Source organism: Podarcis pityusensis (genome assembly GCF_964106645.2).
Source record: "Podarcis pityusensis genome assembly, chromosome: 10".
Classification (NCBI taxonomy): Eukaryota; Metazoa; Chordata; class Lepidosauria; order Squamata; family Lacertidae; genus Podarcis; species Podarcis pityusensis.
In genome coordinates this window covers 66,671,513-66,693,701 of record NC_138035.1, presented here as the reverse complement: position 1 = coordinate 66,693,701, position 22,189 = coordinate 66,671,513, and the positions used below count along the sequence as shown (strand labels likewise).

At 42.8% G+C, this 22,189-nt stretch overlaps 1 protein-coding gene across 7 annotated transcripts in view; it reads left to right on the top strand.

Moving 5' to 3' along the window:
- Nucleotides 1–22,189, top strand: part of GRAMD4 (GRAM domain containing 4) — a 106,655-nt gene that overhangs the window by 66,460 nt on the left and 18,006 nt on the right. For all 7 annotated transcript variants that reach the window (XM_081023666.1, XM_081023662.1, XM_081023663.1 and 4 more), the window contains 7 exons: nucleotides 9,189–9,250; nucleotides 13,137–13,269; nucleotides 16,157–16,182; nucleotides 18,129–18,220; nucleotides 19,843–19,934; nucleotides 21,163–21,211; nucleotides 22,113–22,184. In XM_081023666.1, the coding sequence (XP_080879792.1) occupies nucleotides 9,189–9,250; nucleotides 13,137–13,269; nucleotides 16,157–16,182; nucleotides 18,129–18,220; nucleotides 19,843–19,934; nucleotides 21,163–21,211; nucleotides 22,113–22,184 (526 nt within the window). The remainder of the gene's footprint in view (nucleotides 1–9,188; nucleotides 9,251–13,136; nucleotides 13,270–16,156; nucleotides 16,183–18,128; nucleotides 18,221–19,842; nucleotides 19,935–21,162; nucleotides 21,212–22,112; nucleotides 22,185–22,189) is intronic.

Here is a 22,189-nt window from a genome sequence, read left to right as displayed (position 1 = left end):
GAAGTCCGCCCCCCCCTTATTGTAAACAGTTTGAAGCAAGGAGCTGTCAACTAAGGTTGCGTGAAGAATTGGGGTAATTCGATAAAAGATATAAATTCCACAGATTTAAAGGACTAAGCTAATGTGCCGGAGGACAAAAGTTTAATTATTTGGACTAAGTACCACCTTTCTCAAGCCCGGGAGTAACCCGTGAAAAGAGCCTGCAGAGGATTTATAGAAAACTTTTGACAGCTGTCAAATTAGCTGTCAAAGCCGGAAAAATCAAAGCTTAAATTCTAACCGGCTATACTGCTACAAAATATTGAAAGTAAAGAAAGACTGATACAAATAAACTTGATTTTTGGATCGGAAGGGAAAAGAAATACTAAGTAACTAGAATCCCTCTAGAGGGGATTCTTGGATATTACAAGAATGGAACTAGGTCGGGAAATACGAGCTGACTTGCAAGAGCTTATTTTTCTCATGGGAAAGCTGCAAGAGAGGATAGAGCAAGGCCATGTTTTGTCTACAAGTCCTACGAAACCGAAGTCAACAGAAAATATACCTACTGAGTTGGAAAGGGACTTGATGCTCAAAACACAGGCAGCTGGACAAGAAAAGAAACCAAAGCCTAAGACATCAGCTGAACAGGAGGAGCAGAAAGAAGGGGTGGCTGAAAAGTTACAGAAGATAAAAGAGAGCCGGAGACCTGCCAAGAAGAATTCCAATTCGACTAAGATGAAAACTGGATTATTTGGGACATATAGCCTTAAGAAACAGAGTTGGAGCTCCACCTCTAAACAAGTAGGCCTTGCTGGAAGAAATATGGTTAACATGGAGAAGGTACTTCCCCGACCTGGGGCGTTTAATATGAAAGATTTTCGAAGAAGCCGGCGGAAAGGGACTGAGAGAGATCCGAGAGCCTCGGACGTAAGGTCACCAGGCTAAAAAGATGGACTAATTGGACTTTGGTTTGGGATTGAAACCGGGAAGAGAAGGGTGGGGTTTAGAAGTCCAAAGGGGGCCTGATTTTTATTTTGCAGTGTAAAACTATATACTCTTTATTATTATAAGAATGGGGAATCTGTGGATGGGAATTAGGGACAATCTTAGGGAAGGTATTTTATTATTTGTTTTTATATCTCTTTTTTTTTATCTCTTTTTATGTATGATTAAGGTATATATTTTAAAAATTGCTAAATAATCTAAATTAATGGATAATAATGAATTAAGGTTTAAAATTATTATAAAGAATCACATTAATAATTTATGGTTAAGTAAATTAATAAATTATGATTAGGACATTAAGGATAAAAACTTGCTTGAATAAACAATCGGAGTTGGAATACAATAAGGGGAGGCGTGGGGAAGTCATGAAAAGAAGTTATTGAAAATGAGACCTAAAAGGTGGAATTTTTTTTTTTTTTTTATGTCGTGTTTTGTGTTATTTTTGTGTGTGTTTTTGTTTTGTTTTTTTGTAACCTTTTGAAACTTTAATAAAGATTATTTAAAAAAAAAAAAAAAAACCAAAGGTAGCCCCACGGAGAGTGCATTGCAGTAGTCCAAGCGGGAGATAACCAGAGCATGCACCACTCTGGCGAGACAGTCTGTGGGCAGATAGGGTCTCAGCCTGTGTACCAGATGGAGCTGCTAGACAGCCGCCCTGGACACAGAACTGACCTGCTCCTCCATGGACAGCTGTGAGTCCAAAATGACTCCCAGGCTGCACACCTGGTCCTTCAGGGGCACAGTTACCCCATTCAGGAGAAGGGAGTCCTCCACACCTGCCTGCCCCCTGGTTGTACTTGACTGCTCCAGTGGATTACATCCCACAGTTTTTGCATCCTGCTTGCCTTTCTTCCTGCCTGATACCCCTCACTAACAGCTTCAGATCACTCTGGTCCAGCCCAGCTGGACTTGCAGCGACCCACAGCTGTCCATTCATCCAAGGCCTTCCCCGTAGACGTGCCATGGCTCAAGCCTTGGCCAAATTCGGCACACAGCCCTGTTTTTATAGTGCTGTTTTACTGGCTATACGTTGTACTTTTGCTTTAACGATGTTTGCTGTTTTTATGCCGTGCGCTGAGCAGATATTTTTAAAAATATTAAGTGGCCCGGGCATCCTTTTAGAAAGATCAATAAAATATCTCCCCGATGTTAATATGCTTTCCACTTGCTTGACCACTGCTAAGTGTTCTTCTGTACTCCAGCTGAAAAGCCTGGTTTCTGGAATGCAGTAGTTAAAGGAGGGGTTGGGTTGATGGCAGCCACCAGTGTGGAGCTGTGGTTAGCATTTGGGGCAATTGTAGTTGAGACGCAGGTGGTGCTGTGGTCTAAACCACTGAGCCTTGGGCTTGCCGATCAGAAGGTTGGCAGTTCGAATCCCTGCAACGGGGTGAGCTCCCGTTGCTCGGTCCCAGCTCCTGCCAACCTAGCAGTTCGAAAGCACATCAAAGTGCGAGTAGATCAATAGGTCTACTTCCAGCGGGAAGGTAAATGGTGTTTCCGTGCGCTCTGGTTTTGCCAGAAGCGACTTAGTCATGCTGGCCACATGACCCGCAAAAACTGTCTGTGGACAAACGTCGGCTCCCTTGGCCAGTAAAGCGAGATGAGCGCCGCAACCCCATACTTGTTCGTGACTGGACTTAACTGTCAGGGGTCCTTTACCTTTACTTTTTGTATATGCAATTTATATTCTTGTTTTGGTTCTTGTGCGTTTAGGAACAGTGCCATTTACTGGCTAGCGGGATAAGCACATGATGCATCCATTTTTATTTTTATTTCACTTTTTCAGCAAATTGCTTTCTTGCTTTTATGTTGTCTTTTGTCCATATGCAAGTTTAGCTGAACAGGAGAATTTAAATTCAACATTTTTTTTTAAAAGCAATTTGCAGCACTAATCAGCAGGACCCTTGGCTGGCTGATTTTCTCTCTCTCATTTATTTATAGCCTGGCAGGCCATTAAACACTGATGCTGCACGTAGAACGGCTACTGTTGAGAATTAATTCATCCTGAGAATTAATTTGTCCTTTAATGAGATATTTTTAACATCCCATTAGCTTCCTAACCTACATGGGCATGTAGATTAGGAGAAGATAAGGCACTAAATTTGCGTACTTTTTTGGGGGGGGGGGGATAATAGGTCTTTTTTGTGTAATCCCCATATTTCCTAGGCAAGTTATTAATTTGTAAACAAATGCTAGTCCAGTTATTTTTGCGGGCTGTTTACCTAATACCTAGCGCAAGGCAGTCTGCAAGGCTAAAAATATGAGAATAGGTTCTCATATGGGGGCCCGCAGATCAGTTATGGCCCATGAACTCCTTTTTAGGTTGTCTGCCAAAAGGTTGGCAGAGAGTTTTGAACCCCCGCCCCCCAATAAACCCCATAAAATTCTGATGTTTTCACCAAAGCTGGATTCTCAAACTGGCTAACAAGGCCCTGACCTAAGGATGGGTGATACCTGGTTTGCTTTCTTTCTTTCTTTCTTTTTTTTTTAAATTTTTTTTATTGATTTTAACATATAAATTATAAATTGTACCACAAAACCTATCACTTATACAATCTTTTTAGACTTCCATCAGCACCTCTGATGATCCACCGTTTTAACCACTTCTTATGCATTTCTTAACTTTATATTGCCTTTACATCTCTTAACAAATCATCCTTCCCCTTCTCCATTTTTGCAATACTTCCAATAATACTCCTCACAAAACTTATTGCAAACCTACAAACATCGTCTGATCTTCACCAATACTTTTCAAATAGTCTGTAAATTTACTCCAGTCTTCCGTGAATTTATGGTCCCGCCGGTTTCGATACCTGGTTTTCAACACTGTGATATATCGCCAACTAAACATCACAATATACTGATATATCACAATTTCTGAAATAAGGATGGAGCTGTGGAGAAGCTTTGGCTGGCTTCACGGTTTCCCCCACATTGTGATTTTTGCATAGTGCACACATACCCACACACTATGATTCGTGATATATTGCCAGTTCAAAAATTATGAATCTGATATCACGATATGGACTTCAAACCGGTTTTCGACGATATATGAATGTATTGCCCAGCCCTAACTAAAAACCATGCTTTTCATAATTCAGCATAGTGCAGTCTGCTATTTCCGCTCTAAAACTTTACCGGTTAAAGGTCCTTTTGCAGAACCTAGCAGATGCTAAAGCTGACAAGCATTTGACCCAACTTTGCTTTCAAAATCCAGGCAAAATCAGCTCGCTCTATAGCACACAAATGTGTTTAGCACAAACCGTTTGGGAGTGGTTTCTCTCATGTCTGTCAGAGTTTACTTCTGCACCTATTTAAATGCTGAAATATCCTTGAAACCAGTGCTGTTTTTCTAGAAAATGAGGTGGCAGAACTCCCTTGTTCTGTTATAAAGGCAATGGCAAAGTTCGCAGGCTATGAAGGATTTGCTCACAAATTTATTGACAGCTGCACGAATTAGTATAGCTAGGAAGTGGAAGGGGCAAGCAGAATATAAAATGGAAGAATGGTATAAAGAGGTGTGGGATATAGCTATTAATGATAAATTGACACGTGCCATTAAGATAAGACGGGGAATACGCGGGAGAAATGATTTTGAGGGGATATGGAGGGTGTTTGTTGAATTTGTACCATTAAAACAAAAAGGGTTCAAACCATCGCAGGAGGTGTTGAAATTTTGGGAGGTTGGATAGTTACAATGGTGGTGGGGTGCACATTTTTATTCTTATTTATTTATGATTATTAATTTATTATGGTGCCGACCTGAGAGGTGCCGGACACTGAGTTCAGGCGAGTTCTGGTTGAAAAGAAAGCCCTGCTTGAAACTGTAAGTGCCCTCAAATACACAAACTTAAAAAGATAAAGTGGTATAGAAATGAAATTGATAATAATAATAATAATAATAATAAAACACTTGGATATAAGGTGACCGCTCCTTTTTCTGTACAGAAATAGTGAACGTAAACCCACCAGTAGCTTATTGGCAGAATTTGCTGTCACTTACGGTAGATATTCTTCATTTTGCATGTCATTGCTAGCTGCATTTTTGTTAACTTCATCTGATGAATCTAGGTCAGCCTTCCTTAGCTCCCCAGATGTCGTTGGGACTGCACATCCCATAATCTCTGACCCAGAGACCCATGCTGGCTGGGTCTGATGGGAGTCGGAGTCCAGCGGCATCCGAAGGAGGTCAGCATGGGAAAGGCTAGTCTAGGGTTTTGAAAAGGTAGAGAGGTTAGAAAGGACATTCTTAACAGAGCAGATTGTCGTTCAGCCCCTGCCTGGGACCCTTGTTTGTGGTGCTCTTTGAAGGCTGCCTGCCCGTGTAAATAACAAGTGCATCTTGGGTCAAGTTTCCTCTTCAGCTAGTGCGTCAGGGGCGCCAGCTGTAAAAATAAGAAAGCTTGCTAATTCCTTGGCACTGCTTCTCGGGTGTTTCTGTGGGCTGGAGTTGAATGGAAGTCTGCAAACCTGCACTTTGCTGCTGCGTGAAATTACATGCCATTAGCCGCTCACGGCCGGCTCTGAGCGACGTTTCACGCCACTCTTAATTGCCGTGCGACTAAATACAAATGGGCTTGAGCTGGCGCTACCAGCGCACTTGATAGAAACATCGTTTTATCAATTAAGAAAATTAAGACGTTAAGCAGATGCGACGTCATGGGTTGGAGTCTTCCTGGTTTTAAAATGCAGGTCAAGTAGGGGAGTTATGGAAGATTTGCTTGGGTTCAGTGTTGCCCTTAAGCCGTCTTGGCACCAGCTCTTATACAGTGGTACCTCAGGTTAAGTACTTAATTCATTCCGGAGGTCCGTTCTTAACCTGAAACTGTTCTTAACCTGAAGCACCACTTTAGCTAATGGGGCCACCTGCTGCTGCCATGCGGCCGGAGCCCAATTTCTGTTCTTATCCTGAAGCAAAGTTCTTAACCTGAAGCACTATTTCTGGGTTAGTGGAGTGTGTAACCTGCAGCGTATGTAACCCGAAGTACCACTGTATTCCTGCAGTAGGTCCCAGTTGAAACCATTACCTCCCTGAAGCTCAGCACTGGCACCCCACAGGGATATGTGTACCTGTACTCGTTGTATACATATGCCTGTTTTTCATCTGATCCATCCACTGTAATTATTAAGTCTGCAGATGATACTACCATAATGGATCTAATTACAGGTGGAGATGAATCAGCGTACAGGGAGGAGGTGCAAAAAGTATCTACATGGTGCTTAGAGAATAACTTGCACCTAAATATTAGCAAGACAAAGGAGATGGTGTTGGACTTTCGGAAGAAGAGAGGTGAACTAGTTCCGTTGAATATCAGAGGGGGTTGTGTGGAGAGAGTCTCTTCCTTCAAATTCCTGGGAGTTTACCTTAGTGAAGACCTCACTTGGAAAAACAATATAACTCAGGTGGTTAGGAAGGCCCCAACAGAGACTCCATTTTCTCAGGGTCTTGCAAAAGAACAATGTGAAACAACGATTGATGACCTCCTTCTACCGGTCCACAATAGAAAGTGTCCTCTCCTGTTGTATCACAGTGTGGTACGTTGGCTTGACAGCCACGGACAGAAAGTCTTTACAGAGGGTGGTGAACACAGCACATGATATCATGGGCTGTCCCCTGAGCCCACTAGATGACATCGCAAGGGACCGTTGCCTTAGGAGAGCAAGAAAAATTCTCAGGGACGATTCACACCCTGGCCAGCACCTCTTTAATCTTCTACCCTCGGGCAGGAGATATAGAAGTATAATCAGTCGTACCAACAGGCTAAAAAACAGTTTCTATCTGGGAGCTGTTAGGCTGCTGAATGGAAAATAATATAGTGCAACTGACTTTCGAGGTTGGTGTGTTGTGCGACAAGCACACAGAGTGCAATGAGATTGAGTGTTTGGCGGGGGAAGCTCTGTTAATTTCATTGTATACAGGTTGTACATTGACAATAAAAGTACCGTATTTTTCACTCTATAAGACGCACCTAGTTTTTGGAGGAGGAAAACAAGGGGGGGGGGGGAATCTGAATCCCAGAAGCCAGAACAGCAAGAGGGATCGCTGCACAGTGAAAGCAGTGATCCCTCTTGCTGTTCTGGCATCTGGGATAGCTGCGCAGCCTGCATTCGCTCCATAAGACGCACACACATTTCCCCTTACTTTTAGGAGGGAAAAAGTGAGTCTTATAGAGCAAAAAATACGTTATATTATTATTATTATTATTATTATTATTATTATTATTATTATTATTATACTGCCCTGTACCCGCAGATCTCAGGGCAGTTATAACATAAAATCACAATATAAAAACACAAAATGCATAATGAAAACAAAAGTAACCCAATAACCCCCTCCCCAACACATTCTAAAAGGGCACTGGATGTCTAATCAGCCAAAGGCCTGGTTAAAGAGGAATGCTTTTGCCTGGTGCCTAAAAGTGTATAATGAAGGCTTCAGGCTAACAATTGGGCTCTCCAGGAAGAATTGGGGAGTGGGAGGCAGAACTACCCACTGCCTCCCCCTCTTTCAGACTTTCTTCATGGTTTAGCCCCACCACTTTGCCCCAGTGTGCCTGCCTTTTTCTCCTTTTCCCAGCTGCCTGTTAACCTGGGAACTGCAACTGTAACTCCACTTTCCCCCCTCCTATTGCAGCCCCTGCCTTCTCTGTTTCCATGCTTTATTTTCTTTCAGCGGTGCTGGGGAAGCAATAGAGATTGCCCATAGCATGATGTTGCGCTTCCCAGGTATCCAGGTCTGAGCACCTATCTGCCTTCACAGAACATAACAATCACCCTTCATGGGTTTTTTTGAGCGACAGGATCTTGTTTCAGCACTGCGGAGCCAAACCAGGGACTTTGTGAAAGTTTTCACCATAGAACATTAAGAATTTGGAGAATACGTGAATATTCAGTCTGATTCTTGCCAAAAAGCTGCTGTTATCTCATGTCTACAGTGCTGAAAATCGGTGGGAGAGAAATACAGCGTGGAATGCAATTTCCCCCGCTTACCTTGGATATCGGATATACTTTTCAAATGCTTGCATGCTATTTTATATGGTGTGCTCCATATCTGTCTGTCTAATTTTTTTGATGAGGGATACTTAGAAGGGTACATGTTCTAGTCGTCCTCAGCCCAGTATACCTGAAGGAGCATCTCTTCGTCGTTCAGCTTGGACACTGAGGTCCTCTTCTGAGGGTCTTCTGGCTGTTCCCTCACCACAAGAATTGAGGTTACAGGGAACCAGGCAGAGGGCCTTCTCAGTGGTGGTGCCCGCCCTGTGGAACGCCCTCCCATCAGATGTCAAGGAAATAAACAACTATCTGACTTTTAGAAGACATCTGAAGGCAGCCCTGTTTAGGGAAGTTTTTAATGTTTGGTGTTTTATTGTATTTCTACCCAGAGTATTTGCCGCCCAGAGTGGTTGGGGAAACCCAGCCAGATGGGTGGGGTATATTATTATTATTATTATTATTATTATTATTATTATTATTATTCAAGCCACAGCTGCAAATGAAGATTCTTCTTTGAGTTCAAGCTGAGATGCAAAGGAAGAACCTTATTGCCTTTTACTGCAAAAGAGCAGGTCACGTTTTTCTCTTTTGTAATCTTAGTGCTGTGGCGCTTTTCGCACTAAGATTGAAGATAAGCGCCTGCCTGCTCTTATACCGCAAGTGACACCAGGCAGAGGTTTATCTCAAATCTCAGTGCTAAGCACCACAGCACTAAGATCAGGGACAAGAGAGCCTTTATCTCAGATCTTAGCACTTAGATGGGAAATGACCGATCTCTGAGATTCCCCACAGCTGCTATGTTTTCAAAATAAGACAACCTGTAATCTGATTGGTAAAATTCTGACAGGGCTGCTGCTGTATCTCTTATTTTTTATCTGAATGTTTTGAATCGGCCCTTGATTCAACTGAGACTCATAAGAGGAGACTTCAAATTTCAGGCAGTCAATGCACAATACTTAATTTGGGGTCATGCAATGTTTTAAGTCATGTTATTTATTTATTTATTTATTTATTTATTTATTTATTTATTTTTATCATCATCACCATCATCTTTCCTCTTCTAGCATGCCAATAAAGATACACCCACACACATATGAAATACATATGAAATGCATACGAAATACATACGAAATACATACTCATTTTGTTTTCGTGAATTGGAGATGCTATGCTAACCTTACTGCTTTTGTTTGTTTGGCTTGTTGCAGAACAGAAGAATCACCACCACCTCCGCAACCCCCAAAAGCACAGACACAAGCCAACGGAACAGGTACCTTTTGACTCATTACTAGCTCTCTAGGGACAATGTTGGAAACTCAGATATAATCTAATTGCCAATGGCTCCTTAAAACTAGGTTCCGGTCGCCACGATGGAATGTCTGGGCACTGGGTTGTTGTTTGCAATGGGATATCATCATCATCATTTATATATGGCTTTATATTTTAAAGGGGGGGTTGGTGGGAGAATCTCAAAATGGTTTTAAAAAGGTAAAGGGACCCCTGACAGTTAAGTCCAGTTGCGAGCGACTCTGGGGTTGCAGCGCTCATCTCGCTTTACTGGCCGAGAGAGCTGCCGTTTGTCCGCAAACAGTTTTTCCGGGTCATGTGGCCAGCATGACTAAGCCGCTTCTGGTGAAACCAGAGCAGCGCACGGAAACACCATTTACCTTCCCGCCTGAGCAGTACCTATTTATCTACTTGCACTGGCGTGCTTTCGAACTGCTGGGTTGGCAGGAGCAGGGACCGAGCAACGGGAGCTCACCCCGTCGCAGGGATTCGAACCGCGACCTTCCGATCAGCAAGACCAAGAAGCTCAGTGGTTTAGACCACAGCGCCACCCGCGCTGGTTTACAGCACATTAAAACATCAATTGAAACAATCCAGAATGAGACAAATTCAATCTTCAAGGAAAATATTTCAGATCCTTCTGCAAGTGACATTTTGCTTTCCCCAGTCGCCAAACTTGCATCCAGAGATCTCCATGTGGTCACAATTGGACAAGTGCCAGTCGTGAAACGCGCCTGGCACCTAGCTAATTTCTAACAAAATGCATTAGGCACCTGGCTTAGGGATTTTGGTCAGGTTTTCACCTGAGCCAGAGGAACGTGTGTGAGAGAAAGGCCTAGAGAGATTGGCCAGAGGAGAGAGAGAGAGAGAGAGAGAGAGAGAGAGAGAGAGAGAGTGTATATGTGTATAACCTTCGAGAAGATATTTTTAGTGCAGGAATGGGTAACTTTTTTCACCCAGTGAGCCAGTTCTGTGTCTCCCCACTCCACAGGCCAACTTTGACAGGTGGGCGGGAGCACTCACCTTGTCAGTCACCTGCAAAATGGTGACGGCAGGTGACTGTCTACCTGCCAAAGTTGACCCCACTTGGTGGGGAGAGGACTCTGCTTTGCCAGCATGTTCCCTGCAGGCAACTCTGCGCCAGGCAGGATTGAAACCCGCCACGCCCGGTGCAGCTGATGTTGCCCGGTGACACCAGCTGATCACCAGACGGGTGTGATGTGGGAGCAATGGCCTCGTGGGCCAAAACTTCACCCTGTAGTGCGCCAGAGTTGGTCTGTGGGCTAGAGGTTCCCAACCTCTGATATGGCAGAAAATGTAATTCTCTCTGTTTGCAGATACTGTTCTGTGAGTTCCATGCTACTACTTTGTTGGCTGGCGATAGGTTCCACAAATGATCTTTGGAAAATGGGAAGATCCATTATCCTTGCAAAGTACAAGTACATCAGAGTACCTCCCACATCACAAATTCCTGAGATTTATTATGTACTGCTGTGCGGATTGATGGATGAGTTATTGCTTCAAGTTCCCCCCTCTAAATTAGCTGTAGTGCAAAGCTGTTTAAATTCCTATCTTGTGCTCTTTCCTGTGATTCTCTTTTTACAGCTGCTCCCTTTTTTTGTTTTTCCTATCTTTTAATGTGTTATTCTCTCTAGAACTTGCTTTCTCTGTAAACACTAGTTATGCAAGCCTTAAGAAATATGTTCCCACTGCTTTTTGGAACAAAACTCGTTTCCCTGCCTACTGTGCTCTCTAAAATCAAATTTGAAAGTATAGGAAAAAATAGATTGCGTCTGAAACTTTTAAGAGGTGGCTTGCTTTGGTGTGATGAAGGTGAAAACATTCTTTGCAGCTTCAATTTTACAGCTTAAATTTGATATGCATTAAAATAAAAGCGAAAACAAGATATTTCATACCATGGAATCATGTTTGTTTTGACTGCTTCGTTGTGTGTGTTCAGTTCAGACATCACACCAAACCATGGTTAAGGAAATCAAATCATGGTTTCTCATGATGTTTACATTGACAAACTCTGTTTTATGAGTCAGAACAACGTTTTGCGAGCTGCAGTTTATGGTAACAGTTGAGAAGTTGTTTTCATAGTCGTAACTCGGACTTCGGTAACTGCTGTGCCGTGGAGATGGGAGTGAAAATTACGAAGCTCTGTGCTGAAAAGACACACCACCCTAAACCATTTGGGTTTCAGTTCTAAAAGCTATCACAAACCATGGTTTCTCCTGAAATCTGTATTGACCCTGCTAGGCATGCCTGCAAAGCAAGATGCTCTCTCCCAGTTTACCAATGTGCTTTCATATAATACGCTGCCTTGTGGCCTCTTTTCATTGGTGCTGTAAATGGAACCGTATTAGAGAAATCCCCATGGCATCGTACTCTGCATTTGTGCCCCTTTTGCACTCTGGGGAACCTAACTCATCGATAGGTTTAGAGGCATATTTTTAGGATCACAGAAAGTCTTGAAACTGTGGCAAGATGCCAGGATCCGAGGCTGGTAGGGCACAATATGGCCAACTATTTGGCTACCGCTGTAGGCTATGGGACAGGTTCCTCATTGAAAACTGCCCCCAGGCTATTGCTACTGATGAGTCTCTAGGGTTCAGGTGGATAGATAAATAGACTGTAGGTTTTTTAAAAATAATTTTTTAAATTTGGTTTTCAAAACGAAAAGGAAAAGAAAAAAGAGAATAAATTTACATCAAAATGCCATACACATTCACATATCGAGATTGCTCTGAATCGCCTGACTTTCCCCCATCCCATCCACGCGATCTCTTACTTTCATCTGCATAACAGTACTTCTCCAAAGTTTCCATCATCCTAAATTATCTGTAGTTTCTATTACATTACAAGTGTATTTAGGATCCTGCTAATGTTTTAAACTGTTTACAGTGATTCTGTATATACCATATTTTTCCGTGTATAAGATGACCCCTATTTTTTTTAACCCAAAATTAAGTTGTTTAGCTTTTGGGGGGATGGGGGAGGTCACTTCCGCCAATCGCTCACTCTCCTGCACTCTACTGCCAATCGCTTGCGACAGGCACTGCCGATCACACACCTCACCACAGCCGCCAATTGTCTGCCCGCTTGCCACCACAAACAGCCCACCCGCCCACTTGCCGCAGCCGCCAATCACCCGCCTGCCTCGTCTGCCCAATTGCCACAGCCAATCGCCAGCAGGCCTTGCCGCAGCCACCAATCACCCACCCAATTGCCGCTGCCAATCTCCTGCTTGCTGCTGCCATTAATCACACGTCCGCCCTGTGCATTCACTATTCATGTATAGGACGACACCCCTTTTTTGCCTAATTTTTTTAAACAAAGAGCACCGTCTTATACACGGAGAAATACGGTATATTATAAGCATTTCCCATTCTTTTTAAATTTCTCGTCTTCTTGGTTCCTGAGCTTCCCAGTTAATTTTGCCATTTCGGCATAGTCCGTCAACTTGATCTGCCAATCTTCTTTGGACTGTGTGTGTGTGTGTGTGTGTGTGTGTGTGAATGCATTCAGCCATGGGTGGGACCAGTTGATCATGAGAGATCATGTAACCAGACCTTCCATCGATGGAAGAGTTCAATCCCTAGAGCAGGGATGGGGAATCTGTAGGGGCCCCCCCATATCTTATTGGACTACAACTCCCTTTATCCATCCAAGCAGGTTGGGGCTGATGGGAGTTGGGACTGATGGAAATTGTAGTCCAGCAATACCTTGAGTTCACCCCATTGGCTACCCCATTGGCTCTAGGGCATCGTACCACGGTGAAGACCTGTTAATACAGTCGCTTTAGCTTGCATATGTTGTACTCAACTGACCCCCCTAGAACTAAAACGTTGGTTTTTTATCGCCAGATAAACGCAGCAACATGATGTGTTCACGGGTTCAAAAGTGGGTCTATGACAAATTTGGGGAATATATTGAAGACTTCAGGTTTCAGCCCGAAGAAAACACAGTTGAAACAGAAGAACCACTTAGTGCTAGAAGGTAAGTCACACAGGAATATCAGGGTTTTTTAAAAAAAAAATTATTTGAATGATACAGTCTGCTAAAAAAGCACTTTAGTAGGGACAATTGCTAAAGGGTTAGAGGCTGCTTCCACTCTGGGAATTAACTGTGGAGTAGCCGTGATTCGTTCACTCAACCTTTATGTGGCCTCTGCACAAAACTGAGAAGAAAGTATTGCTCTCTCATGTTTTCCATATTCTGCTGTTTTTAAGAGCTCGGGAAATCCAACTTTGGGGTGGGAGTGGGGAACACTCAGTAGGATAGCTGTGAAACTTACCTAGGTGACTTATTTCAATGATTTTTATAGCATGTATAAATTGCTCTAGCCATTTTATTTTTATTTTTTTTAAAATATTAAATTTATATTCTGCCCTTCACCTGAGGATCACAGGGTGCTTTACAGTAAAAAAAAAAGCCACAAAAAATCATAATAACAAGCAAACAAAAAATAAAAGCCACATAGTTTAAAAGTCCTTAGATTGCTTTAATGGCTTGGGAGAAGTGGCTTGTCCTTTATTATGGTAATCTTTGTACGAAATGTTCCTTTCATATCTCCCAATTTTCTTGAACAGATCTCTGGTTCTTCCCATTCTGTTGTTTTCCTCTATTTCTTTGCATTACTCGTTTAAGAAGGCCTTCTTGTCTCTCTTTGCTATTTTTTGGAAATCTGCATTCAATTTCCTGTATCTTTCACTATCTCCCTCGCATTTTGCTTGCCTTCTCTCTCCCGCTATTTGTAAGGCCTCATTGGACAGCCACTTTGCTTTCTTGCATTTCCTTTTCATTGGGATGGTTTTCGTTGCTGCCTGCTGTATAATGTTACGAGCCTCCATCCATAGTTCTTCAGGCACTCTGTCCACCAAATCTAAATCCTTAAACCTGTTCCTCACTTCCACTGTGTATTCATAAGGGATTTGATTTAGATTGTATCTTACCAGCCCAGTGGTTTTTCCTACTTTCTTAAGTTTAAGCTTGAATTTTGCTATAAGAAGCTGATGATCTGAGCCACAGTCAGCTTCAGGTCTTGTTTTTGCTGACTGTATAGAGCTTCTCCATCTTTGGCTGCAGAGAATATAATCAATCTGATTTCGATGCTGCCCATCTGGTGATGTCCATGTGTAGAGTCGTCTCTTGTGTTGTTGGAAAAGCGTGTTTGTGATGACCAGCTTGTTCTCTTGACAGAACTCTATTAGCTTTGCCCTGCTTCGTTTTGATCTCCAAGGCCAAACTTGCCAGTTGTTCCTTTTATCTCTTGATTCCCTACTTTAGCATTCCAATCCCCTATAATGAGAAGAACATCCTTCTTTGGTGTCATTTCTATAAGGTCTTGTAAGTCTTCATAGAATTGATCAATTTCAGTTTCTTCAGCACCAGTAGTTGGTGCATAAACTTGGATTACTGTGATGTTAAAAGGTCTGCCTTGGATTCGTATCGAGATCATTCTATCATTTTTGAGATTGCATCCCATTACAGCTTTCGCCACTCTTTTGTTGACTATGAGGGCCACTCCATTTCTTTTACGGGTTTCTTGTCCACAGTAGTAGATATGATAGTCATCCGAACTGTATTCGCCCATTCCCGTCCATTTTAGTTCACTGATGCCCAGGATGTCAATATTTATTCTTGCCATCTCATTTTTGACCACATCCAACTTACCCAGGTTCATGGTTCTTACATTCCAGGTTCCTATGCAATATTTTTCTTTACAGCATTGGACTTTCCTTTTGCTTCCATGCATATCCGCAACTGAGCGTCCTTTCGGCTTTGGCCCAGCCGCTTCATCAGCTCTGGATCTACTTGTACTTGTCCTCCGCTCTTCCCCAGTAGCATGTTGGACACCTTCCGACCTGAGGGGCTCATCTTCCAGTGTCATAACTTTTATATGCCTGTTGTCTTTGTCCATGGAGTTTTCTTGGCAGGGATACTGGAGTGGCTTGCCGGTTCCTCCTCCAGGTGGATCATGTTTGGTCAAAACTCTCCACTATGACCTGTTCATCTTGGGTGCCCTGCTCGGCATAGTTCATAGCTTCTCTGAGTTCTTCAAGCCCCTTCGCCACGGCAAGGCAATGATCCATAAAGGGGCTTTGTGTTATTACTATTTATTAAATGTGTATACTGCCCTATACCAATAGTTTTCAGGGTGGGTTGCAGCCCTCCAGACTTCTTGTTAAAGAGGCGCACGAAAAAGGACCTCAGGTGGTGATTGCAGGGTCTGAGTTGGTTCATTTGGGGAGAGGCTGGTCCTTAAGGTATTACAGTCCTGATCCGTTTTATAGGTTAAAACCAGCACTTTGCATTGGGCCCAGAAACTAATTGGTGGCCAGTGAAGTTGGACCAGGTTCGGTGTAATATGCTGTATTGTTTTTAACACTCGATTGGGAGCCGCCCAGAGCGGATGGGGAAACTCAGCCAGATGGGCGGGGTATAAATAATAAATTATTATTATTATTATTATTATTATTATTATTATTATTATTGCAAGCCTTTTCTGTGGTGGCTCCTTGCTTGTGGAATTCTCTCCCCAGGGAGACTCGCCTGGCACATTCATTGCATGTCTTTAGGCACCAGGCCAAAACATTTCTTTTTAACCAGCCCTTTGACTGATTAGCATTCTATGTCCTTTTTTAACCTGTTTGTGGGAGGAGGGTTTTTGCTTTTTGCTTTCATTCTTTTTCAATGTATTTTGTGAACTGCTCTGTGATTTTCAGGTGAAGGGCAGCATTGAAATTGGATAAAAATATACATGCCAAAGTTCTGACACAACACACACAATTTTTGAATAATCTGTGTGGAATATGGGGTAGTAACAGAAATATGTTTGTCCTTCAAAGATAACATATCATATGATCTACTATTCATTTTCCAGGCTCACAGAAAATATGAGACGATTAAGTAAGTATCTAATGTTGCTCTTATGTGTAGATATATGGTATTTGTATATAAAATACAAACAGTGTTGAGAAATATTTAAGTAGATTTTGTAGCAATAAAATCCCTATAATTTTGTTACCTCGGTGTCACATATAACATGGAATTAGATAAAGTATATTATTAATATTCAAGGTTACAGAAATCTAAAATGTAAAAAGCATGATGTGACAACTGTGAATATTCATTTTTTGCAGTGTATCTATTCACAGGATTAATTAATTGTCTAATTTAAAATAGCTCTCCAGCTAATCCCTAGAACTTAACGTTTTCCCAATAGTAGCTTATTGTTGTGCTCTGTTGAACAGAAATAGAAGCTTGAACTCTCTTGAATATATTTATCTGACAACTAGAGTGATAATTGGACTCATAGGCACAGTTCAGACGTCATGCTTTTGGGTCAGTGAACCATGGTTTATCCTAGCTTGTAAGGAGCTATTAAACCACAGTTTCATGGTGTGGCTGTCATGGGAAACTGAGTTAAGAAGGCGCACCAAACCTAGTCATGCAACAAGAGCTGAGGGGCCTGGTGAAGAGGGAGCAGCGATCTTGTTCTGATTTATTCTGCCCAACGAGTCTTAACTATGGAACAAAGTTTAATTAATCAAGTGTTCCATCGTTAAATAATTCTGTTACTGTTTGCCAAGCCATTAAGACTCATTGTGCAGAATCAGTTTATTTTTGGATTCCAAAATGATCACGCTGAGTTGATTTCTGTGCTGGCTTCAGTCTAGTTTTATAAAGCTCCTTATCAGGCAAATGGAGCTGGACCAGTTCTGCAAGTCAAATGTTTGTGGTGTTTTTTTTTTTTAGTATATGAGAATTAGAGTTGCTTAAGATTAATCTGAAATTCCGCAGGCCCCACACGGAGGCATCTCACGCCACAAGAATGGCCAGAATGCAGCCTTTGCCCTTGTTTGTAATCTCCCCTTTTAATACAGGCATGGAGATGAAATTGGACTGACCAGGATGTGTGGCTGCAGTCCTGCCCATATTTTGAGCTGCCTTTGACCGCTTGCAAAACGATATTTTGCTACTGTCCCATTCCTTTCCTAAATTACGGTGCAGTCTGAAGGCACGCGGGTGGCGCTGTGGGTTAAACCACAGAGCCTAGGACTTGTCGATCTGAAGGTCGGCGGTTTGAATCCCTGTGACGGGGTGAGCTCCTGTTGCTCGGTCCCTGCTCCTGCCAACCTAGCAGTTCGAAAGCACGTCAAAGTGCAAGTAGATAAATAGGTACCGCTCCGGCGGGAAGGTAAACAGCGTTTCTGTGCGCTGCTCTGGTTCGCCAGAAGCGGCTTAGTCATGCTGGCCACATGACCCAGAAGCCGTACGCCGGCTCCCTTGGCCAATAAAGCGAGATGAGCGCTGCAACCCCAGAGTCGGTCACGACTGGACCTAATGGTCAGGTGTCCCTTTACCTTTACCTTACCTGAAGGCAGCTTCATACGGGCAGATTCATCTCTGGAGAACACGAAGGTGTGATTTGCATGTAGGAAGCGGATAAAAAACGCCACACGGCCTTATTTCACCTTGAGTGCGATCCTTCCCAGGGAGGCTGTTTGCGTATACAGCAGCTGCTCACAGAGCGATAACTTGAGTGATGCTGATGCGTGTGTTTATCAGCTCTTAGCTTCCTGAATTCCTAGAAACCGCGAGATGCCATGCCTAAATATGGACTATGGGAGAGTGTGTTTAATAACAAGATACACCACTTATCTGCGGAAACATTCTAAGTCAATGACACACATCGCTTCTGCTTGTAATCCCAAGGAAAAGGGATGTTGAAAAGTTCAGGCAACTATTAGGCCCAATGTGGGTGGTCTCCTCTCCCCTTTCCAATTCAAAGTATTATGTCTTTGGAAGCATTGCTGTCTGCTTAGAGTATGTTTATTTTCTCTTCTGTCTAGAGAGAGGTGCCAAACCCGTCACAAATTTTGTGAAGAATCTTTCTGCCTTATCAGACTGGTATTCTATCTATACTTCTGCTATTGCCTTTATTGTAAGTTGTCCTTTCTCGTTCAGGTGAACTTACAGACATGAACTTCGCTCCGTTTATTGGGGGAGGGGGAAAAGCAACTCTACCCAATTCTAAATGTTTAAGCTGGCTTGATAAATATGAATCCTGGAAATCAACAACACTCAGAATGACATACACAAATCAGCATTACAGTGTTGTGTGTTGTGCACCAAGCATATGCCTCTTGGAGTGTCGGTTGTGTAGAGTTGCAAAAGTTTCTCTGTTTGTCAATGCTTGCCCATTTTTAAAAGATACACTGATTTTACCTGTTTGCTGTTCTGGTTCATTCGTAGTGTCTAGTTTTCCAGATTACTGTAACAACATCTCTTAACATCCGTTAAAGGAACACGATGGGGCTGATAATATAGAGAGAGCAGATTGTCTTCCACTTTAACAAAGAGCTTTTATGGAGAATACCACCTGGGCTGGTTTACCCTGTTTCAAATATACTTTAAATGTGGGTTTAAGAATATGGTTTGGCATGGTTTTTAAGAGTTTGCAGGGTCTTATTGGGTCTCCTGCCAGGTTGTGCCTCTTGATAGAATAATGTGTCTTTCCCTTCAAAACAAAACAGAAATACTATCCTGCTTCTAGAAACCTAACATATCTGGGAGAGTATTTCAAGGGTTTAAATCTGCAATTCTCAGTTGTACTCCATTGTTCAAGCAAAGCCGAATTGCATGATTTTTGTGCAGAATCCTTAAGTAACCACAGACTTCAGAATACACTGAGAATATTAATTCAATGAAGCAATAGAGATTTTGAGATGATAAATTGTTGCACAGGGAATGGCATTTCATGATAATGAGCAGCCGTTCTGGGCCCGCTTGTGAGGAGAGCTTGTTGCTGTGTAAGCTGAAAGAATGTCAGAAACCTGCATTTTCTTCAAGGGGCATTAATTACAGAATGGGAAAAAGCCGGAATGTCACTTTGTAGGGTCAGTATAATACCCATTGGGGGGGTGGTGGCTTCCAAGTGAAAATGTTTGGCCGCCTGCATGATTTCAGAACTGATGCCAGTTCAAAAGTATAGATTGATTTGATGGAAACCTGTAGCCTTTCAGACTCCAGCTGAACCCCAACCAGGGATGAATGGAATTAGGGCTCTGCAGATTCTACTGCACTACAAGTTCCCCGTCCAGTGTGGTGTAGTGGTTAAGAGCGGTAGTCTCGTAATCTGGGGAACCGGGTTCGCGTCTCCGCTCCTCCACATGCAGCTGCTGGGTGACCTTGGGCCAGTCACACTCTTCTGAAGTCTCTCAGCCCCACTCACCTCACAGAGTGTTTGTTGTGGGGGAGGAAGGGAAAGGAGAATGTTAGCCGCTTTGAGACTCCTTAAAGGGAGTGAAAGGCGGGATATCAAATCCAAACTCTTCTTCTTCAAACTCTTCTTCATCTCTCCTATACATGTTTACCTGGGAGTAAACCCCATTGAACATAGCTGGACTCATTTCCAGGTAAACATGCATAGAATTGCAATGTAAGAGAGTCAGATTCATCTCAGACCAATACAGATGTCCTGGGAGATTGTTTTCAGCATGGGTATTGCATGAAAGCATCCTTATTATGTCCTTTGTAATTCTCTATTTCTTCTTCTGACTCTAGATCTACATGAATGCTGTATGGCATGGCTGGGCCATCCCTATGTTCTTATTTTTAGCAATTTTGAGGTTATCCCTAAATTACCTCATAGCCAGGTAACCGCTCATCTTTCTTCTGTATTGAAGTTTCAGTTTGTCACTTGTTTCGGGACTACGATTCCCATCATCCCTGACCACTGGTCCTTCTGATGATGGGAGTTGTGTAGTCCAAAAACAGCTGGAGACCCAAGTTTGGGAAACGCTGGATTAGGTGCTCCTCGTGGTCCCTTCCAACTCGAATGATTCTGTGGTTCTATATCATCTGCCAGGCTTGCAATTTTCCACAACTGCAGCTCCTCTACAGGTTGTAGCAGAGGGAAGGGAACTCTACAGAACGTTGATTTTGGAGACAAGTCAATAACCCCACCCAGAACATTATTCTTAAAGCAGGAAAAGTGACGATGCAAATCTACTCATTTCAAAGTTCTGTTACCCATGGTAACTGAACATGGACAGTTTCTGCCTGTGTGCCATCAGATTCTTACATCAACGCAGGTCTAATAAACTTGTGCTGGAACTGAAATTGCTTCAGCTCCAGCAAGCGCATTTCATCCTGTTCACTGAGTCCCTGAAGCCCTCTTCACAAGTTTGTTGTGCTTAGGGAGCCCCATGGCTGCTGTCTCCACCTCCATTTTTGCATGCCTTCTCCACTTCTGGAGAAGGGGGATGTCTGCAGAAAGGAACCTCTTCCAGGGTTTCCAGTTCCATGTGGACGTTCAGGACCCAGCATTGTGCTCCTGATGAACTTTGTACTGATGAAACCCCCCTCCTGTGAAGTGGGCTAGTTTTATTTGCATGCAAGAAGGCTAAAATGCCAAGTATCATATTTTTTTTTGTTAACAACCAGCAGAATGCTAATCCCTAATTAAAAAGCCAAATGCAGTAATCTACACAGAATGGATATTATTTGTGTAGGAACCTTCTTGCAATGCCATAATTACTGCCGATTGTCAAAGGATTGATGAGTGTGGGTTGTTCTTTTTAATGTTAATTATGGCTTTGTGTAGTTGATAGGGTGTTTGGTTGGTTAAGAACAAACATAAGCATTATTTACATACTTGTAATCTATGGCAGTCTTTTGAATATTCAAGACCATATGATTCTGTGAGGCTGCATGACACAAACTGGGTGGTTGCATTTGGGGGAAATAATTAAAATAGATCTGAAAAGATGTTGTCTGCTACCCACACGAGTTGCTTTTTTTAAGCATTACTTTTACTCTGTTAACCAAGCCTTATGGAAAAGCTAGTCTGTTTAATTAAAGTATTTTTATTTTTATTTTTAGAGGGTGGAGAATACAGTGGAGTATTGTGCCTGAAGTTTCTGAGCCCATTGTAAGTCCAAATAATTCTAGATACGTTTTATCTATTTTGCTCATTGTAATAATTGACTCTACCAGCTTTTTATGATTAGTATTCAGGGACGTTGCGCCACAAACTTCCTTTTATGCTTTTCATTGAAAACTCAAATATTGCACTTAGCAACACACCATTGAAGGCATCGAGTCATGAGAAAATGGCTTTTACAGTGGACGCTCGGGGTGCGAACGTGATCCGTGCGGAATGCACGTTCGCAACCTGCAGCGGCGCATCTGCGCACGCGCGGGTTGCGATTCGGCGCTTCTGTGCATGCGCAAAGCACGATTTAGTGCTTCTGCGCATGCGTGACCGCCATAACCCGGAAGTAACCCGTTCCGGTACTTCCGGGTTTCGGCAGTCCGCAACCCGGAAAAACGCAACCTGAAGTGTCTGTAACCTGAGGTATGACTGTAAATAGTTTTCCAGAGCTGTTTTATTCTGAAAGTCTATAACTGGGGAGGTTAATTCCCCTGAGGCAGTTCTCCAAGCAAACTTTGCTGCCCTCAGCCAAGAGCTCGTGCTGCTCTCATCATCCCTGGTCATTGGCCATGCCAACTGGGGTTCATGAAAGTTGTAGTCCAATCACATTTGAAGGGCCACAGATTCCCAGTCCCGAGTATAGACTACAGGCTTGTGGTCCATGTAATGGAGTGCACTTCCATTAAAAAAATAGATATATTTCCATAGAAAACTGGACATCTGGTTCTTTATGGGGAGAGAATGCTTGCATGGTGGAAAATTCAGTCATGCGAGCCCCAAGTACAGGCATATCATAGTCATTGTGTTGCCATGAATCTGCTGCCCTAAGCTGATTTTTGCTTAAAAGGTGAAGGGCATGTAAAAAAATCTTGTTGCCTCGTTTCTGGTCTTCTTTCAGGAACCTCCAAAGGAAGATCTAACAGTGTCAGAAAAATTCCAGCTTGTTCTGGACGTGGCACAAAAAGCACAGGTAAT